At 40.4% G+C, this 12,119-nt stretch overlaps 1 protein-coding gene across 2 annotated transcripts in view; it reads right to left on the bottom strand.

Moving 5' to 3' along the window:
- The window catches only part of Mycbp2 (MYC binding protein 2), a 237,483-nt gene that overhangs the window by 6,103 nt on the left and 219,261 nt on the right, over positions 1-12,119 (bottom strand). For both annotated transcript variants that reach the window (XM_029468874.1, XM_021181915.2), the window contains 8 exons: positions 11,129-11,248; positions 9,179-9,280; positions 8,365-8,493; positions 7,912-8,044; positions 5,672-5,775; positions 4,603-4,791; positions 3,818-3,925; positions 2,194-2,403 (listed from right to left, as the gene is read on the bottom strand). In XM_029468874.1, coding sequence (XP_029324734.1) covers positions 2,194-2,403; positions 3,818-3,925; positions 4,603-4,791; positions 5,672-5,775; positions 7,912-8,044; positions 8,365-8,493; positions 9,179-9,280; positions 11,129-11,248 — 1,095 coding nt within the window. The remainder of the gene's footprint in view (positions 1-2,193; positions 2,404-3,817; positions 3,926-4,602; positions 4,792-5,671; positions 5,776-7,911; positions 8,045-8,364; positions 8,494-9,178; positions 9,281-11,128; positions 11,249-12,119) is intronic.

Here is a 12,119-nt window from a genome sequence, read left to right on the forward strand (position 1 = left end):
CTGCATATGTATCAAAAGATGGCCTAGTCGGCCATCACTGGAAAGAGAGGCCCATTGGACTTGCAAACTTTATATGCCCCAGTACAGGGGAACGCAAGGGTCAAAAAGGGGGAGTGGAGGGGGGGTATGGGGGTATAGCATTGGAAATGTAAATGAGCTAAATACCTAATAAAAAAAATGGAAAAAAAAAACCAAAAACCAAAAAACAAACAAACAAACAAAAAAACAAATGATGCTTTTCCTGGGAAAAGTTGTGAGTTTTTTCATTTTAAAATCTTACACAACATATTCCCTTCTATTGCTTAAAACATGCACATCAAGTCCTAAATCGCAATTATATACAATTACGTGTGCCTGGCATAAATTAGAACAGAATTAAAATTCTTAGTTCAATAAGAAAGGAACAAAAAAGTCAGTTTAAACATCTTCTGATCACACAATTTTTGAAATGAACAAAAAAATTAAGAAATTGTATTCAGAATACTGTTCATACTTGTAAGTCTACTCTATATTCAAAAACTAAACATCTAATATAAGCACCAGAATGAATGCAACTATCTTGATGGCCAATTTACTTTTACTTCTTTGGATACAAAGTAAAGGAGGCCAAGAAATTGGGACAATTTGCATGGTCCGTATGTCTACAGTCAAAACGCTAGGTCCAAACTGAGAGTAAACAAGGTGAGTCAATATCAATCTATTATCTGTACTAGAAAACGGGACAGAAGGCAGGCTCCATCGGACACAGTCTATAAATACTCATCTGCTAGCTAAATGTGGCTTTCTGGTGTGCCAGATATACCAGGTCAACATGCAGATTCTAGCTGCTTCAGGTTTCTGTCTTCTTAAGCACGTGACTGTTACCCTAGTAGTAGCACAATAGTCATTTGTTTGCACAGTAATTATACATAATGGAGTTTTATTATGGGGTTTTGTAACACTATAGCTTTGACAAATGTATGCTCTTGCTCTTTCCTTGTATGTACATATGTATATTCACGTGCTTGCCTGCCATCTATTTACATTCCATTCATTAATTTTCTTTATTACATTTCAGGACTGCATATCCTTCCTTCATTCATTTATTCATCCTCTAGTTAATCTAGTATTCACAGTGCTGACTACGCATCAGGGACTGGAGATAGATAAACAGAAACTATACATCCATCCTTTGTCTTTATGGAGCTTAAGAAACAGGGCAGAGAGACAAGAGCAGTAAAGGAATGGAGGCCATGTATTGTGATGGGCATGTACGCAAGGCAGCAGAACTACTGCAGGCAGAGCTGGTGGTCCTGGCAAGTGAGCATGTTGCAGTGGAGGAAGCGGAGCCGGGTCCTCAGGTAGTCAAGATGGACTGTGTTTACATAGTTACAGCCAAGGCAAAATGTGCAGCAGGGGGAGGGAAGAAGATTCCAGAAAGAGAAGCAACCTGTGCTAGCATGCATGGGGCAGCAGTGGTGTAGCAGTGATGGCTGAGTCTGGGGAAATGTATGTTGTTCAGTATGTTATTGGAGGTGAGGCAGGAGAGGCAGACAGTGCTACAAGGTTACAAGAGAAGACAGGCCTAGGCAGACCTGAGATTTAGAAAAGCTAACTTACTTGCAGTAGTATAAGCAAAGACATGGAGCTTAGGAGCACCACAGAAAACCTCAGGGAGAAACCACAGTCACAAAAAAGACAGACACACATTACACACTGGAAAGTGAAGGCTGGTGTATCATCTCAGATGTCAACACTGAAGTATCCATGGGAACTTCAAATGTCCAGTAAATAAACCTCAAGGAATCTGGAAGGTCATAAGGGTGTATGTGGTGGGTAAAGTCATGAATGTAGTAGCGAACACCCAAAACAAGGAGGAACAGTGTCTTAAGTAGGAATGCTGGTAAAACACATGAGTGACCAATAGGCTGGTTCGTTAGAACAGCCCGTGGAAGAACCAGTTGTACCAGGCAGTAGATCAGATGTGACGTATCCTTTGTATGGAAAGCTACACGCTTTAGAAAAAGTTTGCTTAGGTAAAAAGTATTCTCCTCTTCCCAGTTAGGTGAATTACTTCAGCTTGAAACACTTCATCAAGGTTTCTCATTTTTAAATTCTAGCTTAAGGTTTAATAATTATGTGTCGCTATTCAATTCAAGTTAATTCTATGGGTATTCTCAGAATCTTAACATTTTAGTACACCTCATAGCATACCTTTCTGCACTTGTAGCAAACATAATATGCGTATCTATTCATGGCATAGCCAGCTGCATCGTTATAAAACCTGACACCAGGAGTTGTGATAGCTTCACTCTTATGCAGACCTTCATACTCCAATCTCATTAAGGCTTTTCTTCTGACGTCTTCATAGAGCTCTTTTATTGGATCAAGCAGGTCTTTTAATACTATATGATTTATCTTGTTCTGAAATAAAAAGTATATTTTTGACAGAGGCATTTATGAAAGAGTCCCAACAAACACTTAGTGTACACTCAGGAGCCAAGCACCGTCACAGGAGATAACTGGTCAGAAGACTCAGCGTCTATAAAGCACTACTGTAAAGGCCTCAAGAACTTCCATTTGCCAAGAGCAAGGAAACAGAAGAATCAGGCCTCTGCACAAAACAGCTCCATTTCTTGGCCTCGCGGTTTCTCAGTCTTAGCTGTTCGTGGAGCAAAGGCTATTTTGTTTCTACAAATATGACATAGGATCTCATGTGTGCGCTGCGAATGTGCTTTGGCTCCTTGGAGATGGGGTTCTGTCAGGTAAGAGATGATCATATTCTGTATACCATCTTCTCTGCCTTTCCCAGGCTTGTAGACATGACTTTCTTCTGTGGGCAGCATGAGAAGGGAGAACAAAATCTGTAATTTTTTTTTATTATTCACTAATCTAAGTAAGCAATGACTGGGCTGAGACATTTCTTATTAACTCCATTGCAGCTGCCTGTAAACAGAAAGTTAAAAACAAAACAAAACAGGAAGAGCTTCACAAAGCAAGACAGAGAGAAGTAATGGGGAAGACAGTGATACAGTGATATATTCTTTTTTTTTTTTTTTTTTTTTTTTTTCGAGACAGGGTTTCTCTGTGTAGCCCTGGCTGTCCTGGAACTCACTTTGTAGACCAGGCTGGCCTTGAACTCAGAAATCTGCCTGCCTCTGCCTCCCAAGTGCTAGGATTAAAGGCTTGGGCATCTTAATAGCAGATCACCTGTCCTGCAAGCAGCAGAGTCCTTTTCCTGTTAGCGCCTCACAGCTGTGTGACATAACTCTTAGTGGGTCTGAAACAGCGCTGCACTCATTACTAGGACACAATGTTACTTACATTAATATTTCTCATGCCATATATGAAATATTTACTTTAATTTAGCCAGCTTTTATCTGACAATTAGGGGACAATGAGTGTGTTCCTTCCCCCAACAAAGGTCTCAGTTAGTGTTTCTCAACTTTCCTAATGCTGGGACTCTTCAATGTGAGCCCCAATGTTAAAATTATTGTTATTGCTACTTCCTAACTGGAATTTTGCTACTGTTATGAATCTTAATGTAAATATCTGTGGTTTTTGATAGTCTTAGGTGGCCCTGTGAAAGGGTTATTCGATACCCAAAGGGGTCACAATCGACAGGTTAAGAATCACCGGTCTAGGTAAGGGGACAGTTGACCACTGGGTATACTTCTACTAACTCGACAGTAAGCACTCTAGAGAAGCCACACACTGTTTTCAGGGTCTATGTGGATGATGAGGACAGACACTAACAGAGACTGGGGAAGGATGCCATCCAAGATGAGAACAAAGAGGAAAGGACAGACAAGTAGGTAAGCTCAGGTTCTCTCCACACCTTGCAAATAGGACACGATATAAATCCAAACGTTATCCTTGGACCAAGCCATCTGTTTTCCAAAACTCGCCGACAGCACTGTAGGTGGAATACGTGACTGCAGTCCAACTTAAAGAGAGAAACAAGGATGAGAGTGAGCAAATGCAGCCATGATCACACTGAAGGAATGGGGAGACTCTCCAATGTAGGAGAGCTACGTGACGTGGGGACGAGAAAAACCAAGCACTTTAGAACCAAGGCATGCCAGGGCTTTTAAGAGACAATCATTATTGACTAGGTTTTCAACTCTAATTTTTTCTAGTCATGTATTGATGCCACTTATATAACAACTACATGTATAAAATAGGCTAGGTCAGGAAAACACGAAATTATTCAATTAGCCAACATATAGAGAAAAGAAATTATAAATGTCAAAAAAGTCACAAACTCTGATTTAGCAAACATAGCACTAACTTCTATTATATACTGAGGTATACATTGCTACATACAGATTCGGTATTACGCTACAACATATTCTATATTTCAGAAATTAAGGAGAGGTTAGCTACTTGATAATCTGGCCATTTCTCCCTTCAAAGCTCTCTATATGTACACTCACAAAAGTCACCAGTGGCTTAACCTGCAGAACAGGAAGCAGAACATAAAGCCACCGAGCTCCTCCTCAGCATAGTAACAGGCCATGTTCCCTTGGCCATCTAAAGAAAGCTCCAATCATCTTTCTCCTGGAGAAATGTGATTATATCTCCTCCTGCTAAAATCTAGGCACATTTAAAAGCCGAGGCAACCTGAATGGCCGGGGCTGCAGAGAGCGCTTCGGTGAAGCAGATCATGCACATGTCGTCGGCATCTTGTTTCAGGGTGGTGGCACTCTTATCACAGCCGTGCAGACAGGGCAGACAGTGCTCTTCGTTTCTAACACCTCCACATGGATGTCCGCAGGGATGTGTCTTACTGCAGGCGATCTTAGCATATTCCTATTGAAGATGAATTGCAGCAGTCTTAGAATGATTAAAAAGGCTTGTAACCTCAGGGTTAGATCAACTATATTAATTTCTCTAAACAACTTTTTCTAAACAGAAAATACCTACTAGTATAAAACAACAATAATTACTCCTATGATTTGAAAACTAGGATTAACAGTGTTTTTCTTTTAATGTAATTAAAGAATTTCATCCAACATAAAAGAACAGCATTGATAAAAAGTGAACTACGACTTTACTTGATTTGGCATCAGACATAGGCACAAAGCTTAACGTTCTGATATAAACGTCTCCTAATACCAGCCCCCTGTCCCAAACCAGGGGCCAACCCCCAAACAAACAAATCCCCACCTATGTCTCGTCATCGGAGTGCCAACCACATGCCACCACATCTAAGTTCAGCATTCAAAACCTTTCAGACACTAGAAGTTTACTTTAGGCAAACAAATGAACTAAGGCAACGGAATTCTGGGCAGATGTATATTTTATATTATGTTTGCATGTACATGTGCCTGCTTTCTGTCTGTGCACTGTACGTGTGTGTGTCTGTATGTATATGTTTGTGTTTACTCATGTGAGGCCTATAATGTGAATCAAGCCCAGGTCCTCTGCAAGAGTAGCGAGTGCTGTTAGCCCCTGAGCCATCTCTTCAGCCCCAAGTTGTCAGATATCTTAGTTGTTTCCAAAACAAAATTAAGTACTAATGGTGATACTTAATGAATGAACAAGCAGCACAAAATGTCACCTTTGGGTTGTGACGAAGGAAAACTGCACTGAGGCAAAGTGACAACCTCTACTAAAGAAAACAAATGCCTTGTGAGAATATGTATACTCTTCCTTCCTGGGATGGCCTAACCTCTGAGTAGATACCTACCTGGCAGTCTGCATCAGAACAAACGCTGCCAACAGCAGATAGCTCCGTTCCACTCCTGGACCCACAGAAGCGGCATGCTTCCGAGCTACTTGTGGTGGGTTTGCCTAGGTTCAAGAAGGAGAAAAAAATCTTGTAGAAAGTAAATTAGCTTTTAATACAGCTAATTTTGGAATAGCAAGCTAGATTTCTTTCAGTTATTAAAAGCTTTAAGCTGCCCTAATTAGTAATCACCAAAGGGGTTTAAAAAAAAAAAGATAAATCTAAAACTAAATAAACTTGGCTGGTTTATAGCATTTTAGCAAAAGAGGAGACTATATATCTAGTCCAGAGAACAGAATGAGCAAATCTGGCAAACCCTTACCCAAAATGCACAACACTAGATAAGTATTATAATTTAAAAAATAAAGAACATAGAATAAAGAGAAGTTTTTGATTTTTTTTTTTTTTTCCAGAAAGGGTTTCTCTGTATAGCCCTGGTTGTCCTGGAACTCACTTTGTAGACCAGGCTGGCCTCGAACTCAGAAATCCGCCTGCCTCTGTCTCCCAGGTGCTGGGATTAAAGGCGTGCGCCACCACACCCGGCTGTTTTTGAATGTTTTTATGTAACAAAATTACATGACAGTACAAAATCTGACTAGATTATAAAACCTGAATAATAGGAAAATTTACCCAAGGAACTCTGCAATTTCAAAAAAAAAATTAAATACATTGAAATATTGAAAGAAGGATCAGAATTCTTAAACAAAGATTAAAGACCTTGCTCATTTTTGAATGTAGGCACACAAATTCAAAGTAACCATCACTGGTTCCAGAAATGACTGCAGAACCCTCTTTGGAAAAAGCAAAGAGTGTTTATATAAAAGGAAAGGTCAATATTACATTTATTAATGTAGACTATTGACAGATTATAGGAGAAAAAATTGGGTTTGAGAAAACCAAGTCATCTTTATATAGTTAATTAATTCAGATTTATGCTCAAGACCAATGAGAAATAATTGTGTCAGTACGATAAATGGCAGACAGCAGCTTTGCTAAAAATGATGAAGAATTTTCATGTTTTGTACATTAAGCTTGTAACATGTAAGGTTTCATTTAAAAAAAAAACTAGAATGAAAACTGTCTGAGATTCAAGTGTATTAGACATAACAAGAAGTATTTTTTTAAGGCACTGGCTACCCACCTTTATTATTACAATTAGTAAAACAGAACTATTTATTAAGCCCTGAGAAGTACTAACTGTAGAAGAGACTCTAAAGTATCAGGAAATCATAGGACCTTGCAGTTAGGACACAGTGTAGGCATGGTATATCCATCAGCTCACTTACACAGATGTAAGTCGTCTAAGACCATGGATTTCACAGAGGCTAATGGACTACTCAGTCACTGTGTGGTCTGAATATGAATGGCCCTCATAGGCTCATATATTGCTTGGTCATCAGGAAGTGGAACTGTTTAAAGGATTAGAATGATTAGGAGGCGTGGCCTTGTAGGCGGACGTGTATAACTGGGGGTTGGCTCTGAAATTTCAGAAACCCAAATCACGCCCAGTCTGCCTGCCTGCATGTTCAAGAAACCGGATGTAAAGCTCACAACTGCATTGTACCAACATGCTTCCCATCATGATGATAATGGACTAACCTCTTACACTTGGGTAGGCAACCCCCAATTAAATGTCTTCTTTTATATCTCTTCACAGCAGTACAAAAAAGTAAGACAGTTATATAGCAGGTTAGTGGGAAGTGGGGTTTCCTAGCTTGTAGTCTGATGTTCTTTCTAATATAGATGACTGTCTGTATCTACCAAACATAGGTGGTCAGATGTCATTAGTAGGCATCTGTGCCACTCAAAATTATTCCTGAGAGATAAGCTAGTGTCTTAGTTAGGGTTTTACTGCTAACACAACAGTAAATTTACAGACATCATGACCAAGGCAACTCTTATAAGGACAACATGTAATTGGGGCTGGCTTACAGGTTCCAAGGGTCAGTCCATTATCATCAAGGCGGGCACATAGCAGTGACCAGGCAGGTACAGGAGAAGGTAGAGTTCTACATCTTCATCTGAGTCCTACCTTCCAGGCAGCTAAGACAAGAGTACGAAAGCCCACACCCACAGGGCCACACCTCCCACCAGTGCCACTCCCTGAGCCGAGCATATACAGACCATCGTAGCTAGTATCTGACTTAGCCTACTTTGCAGACATGCTTCATCCTCCCCCTTGACTTTTAATTCCCTTTTACCTGTGTGTTCTCGGAATTCCACCATTGCCTTCATTGTTTTAGAATCTGCTAATGCCATCAACCAAAACAGTTTTGTTCTACCACAGCCTTCATGAAGGTCAACCTTTATAGCTTCTTCTTCTTCTTTGAAGACCTGTTGTTCCATTACAGAAAAGGGATAATAAATGTGTTTAGTTTCTGGGTAGAAGCGTAAGTGTCATCATTCGGCAACAGTGGCTTTCTCTATCAGGCAGTGTAAGAGTAGCAGACATACCCAGCATTCTCTCCTGTGTTCACAACAGCTCCATGTGTATAGTGAAAGTGCCAACCAAGTCTTGGAACTGTAAGTACTTGCTCAGTTAGCAGTTAGTGAGTGAGACCATGAGAGTCAAGTAAGGCCATGAATTCCAAAGCCCATGTTCCCTGGTTCCCTCCCACGTTACTTCAGAGCTCTGGCTATGAAGACAAGCTCACCTGTCGTTGGTGAGTCTTCGTTCGTCGATGCAGATGAAGGAATCTGTCACAGTCAGTACACAGATTGCCACAGATGTTGCATAGGATGATAGCTGCAGTTTCACCGTCATCATGGTTGTCACACATAGGCTGGAAGCAGATGTTTTCACATGCTACATTAGACACACAAGAAAGCCTCGACGAATTGAACCTAACTAGTATATTTATGATACTGAAGGCCCTTTATTCTAAAATCTGCAAGACTTTTAGATTTGAATGTAAAACAGAATTACTGTAGGTATATACTGGACTATCAAAATCTCTAAGAATTACTCAATAAGATTAATGTGTATGCAGAGTCAATGGTTAAAGGGAGAATATGATTTTATTTAGAGACTTAATATTCCCGTGTTAGTCCAAATCTCATGAATGAGCACAATTCACTAAAAAAAAAAAAAAAAAATTAAAAGTGATCAGAAGTGCTGAGAGGGCTCCATCGTGCCCCTGTGAGCCTCCTCTGACTACACTTGGAGAGGGGAAGCCATGCCATTCCTCTTGCTGGTCTGCTGCTTCTTTTTTTTGTCCTAAGGATAATCACATTTTAGCAAAAATCAGTCAGGCTAGAAATTTTGCTGGTATAAGCATGAACCAGAGAAGGATAAAGATCTTATATAATCAAATAAAAGCCTGTAGGTTTTCTAAAGCATGAAGCAGGTTTCTGAGCGACCTGGACAGACTGGATGTACGTTTCCAAGAGTGTGATATACTGTCTTCCCCACAAACTATCAGCAACTGTGAAGAAAGGCAGGTTCTCACAGCACACTCCCGACCTCACCATTTGCTTCTGTTGCCCGTCCTTTCCCATCCACCTTCCCGAGGAGAGGCGGTCCACATGGTCCTGATCAAGAACACACAGCGATGCCAGGGCAAGCCAGAGCTGTAGAGGAGGAAGGAGCACAGCTATGAGATGCTTGAAATCTGATAGCGATGACGGCCAAGTAAGTGCTCGCTCCATTGGGACATGCACAGATATTTAGTAGCACTTGCATTTCCTTGCCTATGTGCCAAGCACCAGTGAAGCCACTCCATGAATGACTAGTTCTGTGTCTACCTGACATAAAGTCAACTTCTACCAATGATGTAAGCAATTTACTTATAGGAATAATATTCACCGTGCATGACTTTTGTATATTTTCCCAGCTAGTATAGAGTCTGAAGTTCTATACTCCTAATGAGCTGATAAGTAGCTAGTTTTGCAGTTCTATAAGTAGTTGGGTACATATTGGGTTAATGTACATAATAACAGTTTTTCAGGAGTCTCTGTTGTCTCAAGACCCCTACTTTGTATACTTGTCTAATAATTTTCAGAAAATTCTAGAAAATCTATAGTGATGAGACAGCTGGCTATACAAGTGTGAGAGTCTGAGTCCAAGTTGGTAGAATTCGTGTTAATCTGAGCATGAGAGAGTCCATGTCTGCAATCACAGTGCTCCTGTGCAAGATGAGGCGCAGGGACTAGGGAAGCCCAGGCTTGGAGGCCAGCTAGCCTGCTGATGGCAGCTGTAAACAATTGAAGGGACTGTCTCAAACAAGATGGAGAGTGAGCATCAACACCCGAGGCTTTCCTCTGACCTTTACACATGTGCCAAGGGCACACAAGCATCTGTACAAGCACACACACATATCATCACAGATATACACCCACCAAGACATGTGGCTATGAAACACATTTCTGAGGGATATGGAGTGAACCTCAGTGTTACACAGATCTTTGCAACTGAAAAGGGAATGTGGAACGAAAGGATTCTTGAGTGGTAGGAAGGGTAACAGTAAAACATACTTGTTTTAAGTGTCCTGCCCATAAGCATGGTAGCATAAACGGGGTTTCTCTGCTCTAATAAAATATGACGTACTTCTTTTACAGACTTCAGAGAATTCATCTATATGAGTTCCAGTAGTGTGTACTGTTCCTAATGATGTCATACTTCCCTTTTCAGTAATAGCTTAAATCACCTTTTGAGTTATACGGCTCATAAACCTGGTATCTTAAAAATTAGATGTCTCATTTAAACAATGCAACCTTATTTCCTCAAAAGTTCAACCCTACCTGTAATTAGGATGTATTGTTTTTAAAACATTTCTTAGACTTATTTATACTATTTTATGTGCATGAGCATTTTGCCTGTCCACACACACACACACACACACACACACACACACACACGCACACACACTCACCACTTGCATGCATGGTGAGGTCAGAAGTAGATGTTAAGTCCCCTAGAGCTGGAGTTACAGTAGCTGTGACCACTAAGTGACTACTGGGAACTGAATCCAAGCTCTGTGAGAGGAATAAATATTCTGAACTGCTGGCCAGTTTTCTAGGCCCAAGTATTCTTTTTTAAAAACCCAGCATATAAAGCTCATAGTTGAGCTCGGGTTTTCATTAGGAAGAGCTGTGAGAGCAGCCTTGTCTTTGAAGGATCATCAGTCTCTCACAGCATAAGGCGACTACTACTCAACTTACTAAGGTAAGCTACGGTAAAGAGGTCAGTGGAAAGATAACAACCACAGTGTAATTTAGACTTTTTAACCAGTATATCCTCAGCTTCCTAAATAATAACAAAAGTTGATACTACACACCCAACAGTGAACAGTAATTACTATCACATTTAATTCATAAGTCATTTTTTGATGAAGTTATTTAATTAAAAATGTGACTAAGTTGCCTTACTGATCACACATAATAATACAGACCAAATTGAAAACAACAACAAAATCTTACTCTAGTTGTTGCAATACATCTCACTGGAGACCTAAATTCTTCTTCCATTTTGGTCAAGGCAATGATGGTTTCTGCAATAGCATTTTTTGTCACTCGGGACCAAGCTTCTGACAGGTGACCCTATTGAGCAGGAAAGAATATCTTCTTAAGTATTCACAATTGTGTCACAACAAACCCTTTTCTCTGAAAATCTCCTCTCAAAAGAGAATCTTTTTTGATAGCAAGACCATGTGCTTTCAGAGGAGGAGACAAACTAAAAATCCTTTATAATCTTATGAAATATTTCAATTGCTAATCTCTACTTTGATGATTGTAAAGCAAATACAAATTTACGGCCTCAACCCTGTTTTTCCATAGCGCTCAAGGACATTTTCCTTTATACTTGGATAACAATAAAAGGCACAAATAAGACTTCCATGCTTAGGAGCCTTCAAATGTAATTCATTGCCCTAGATGCTCTCTGGAGCCTAAGGGCACACACAGGCTCACCCCGCAATTCTGGGTGCAGTCCCCAGGAAAAATATTTTAAAAATTGTATTCATTTTTATTTTACATGTATGTTTGGTTGAATGTGTGTATGTGGTGTGAGTAGGGGATGGGTGCTGGATCCCCTGGAGCTGGGATGACAGCTGTGAGCCATCCCGTGGGCACTATAACCTGAACCCTGATCCTTCCGAGCAGCCAGTGCTCTCGGCTGGGGAGCTACCATTCCAACGCCAGCGACACAGGTATTTATTGAGCACCAATACTTCATTACAGAATTCAGCTCTGCAAAACATTCTTCTCAGGCTTTTCACTCAGTGGACTTCCTAGAGAATGCCTATTTGCTATGAAGCCTAGGAAAATATCCACAGTTAAGAAAAAATGACAACTTCAACTTTTCCCCAGAATCTCTCATTCCACATGCAGTCAATCTGCTAATGGGCAACTGGTGTGTCCTCCTTTAAAATGTTCCCTCTGCCTCCTCCTCAGGCTGTCTCCTAAAGACACA

Source organism: Mus caroli, chromosome 14, assembly GCF_900094665.2.
Source record: "Mus caroli chromosome 14, CAROLI_EIJ_v1.1, whole genome shotgun sequence".
NCBI lineage: Eukaryota > Metazoa > Chordata > Mammalia > Rodentia > Muridae > Mus > Mus caroli.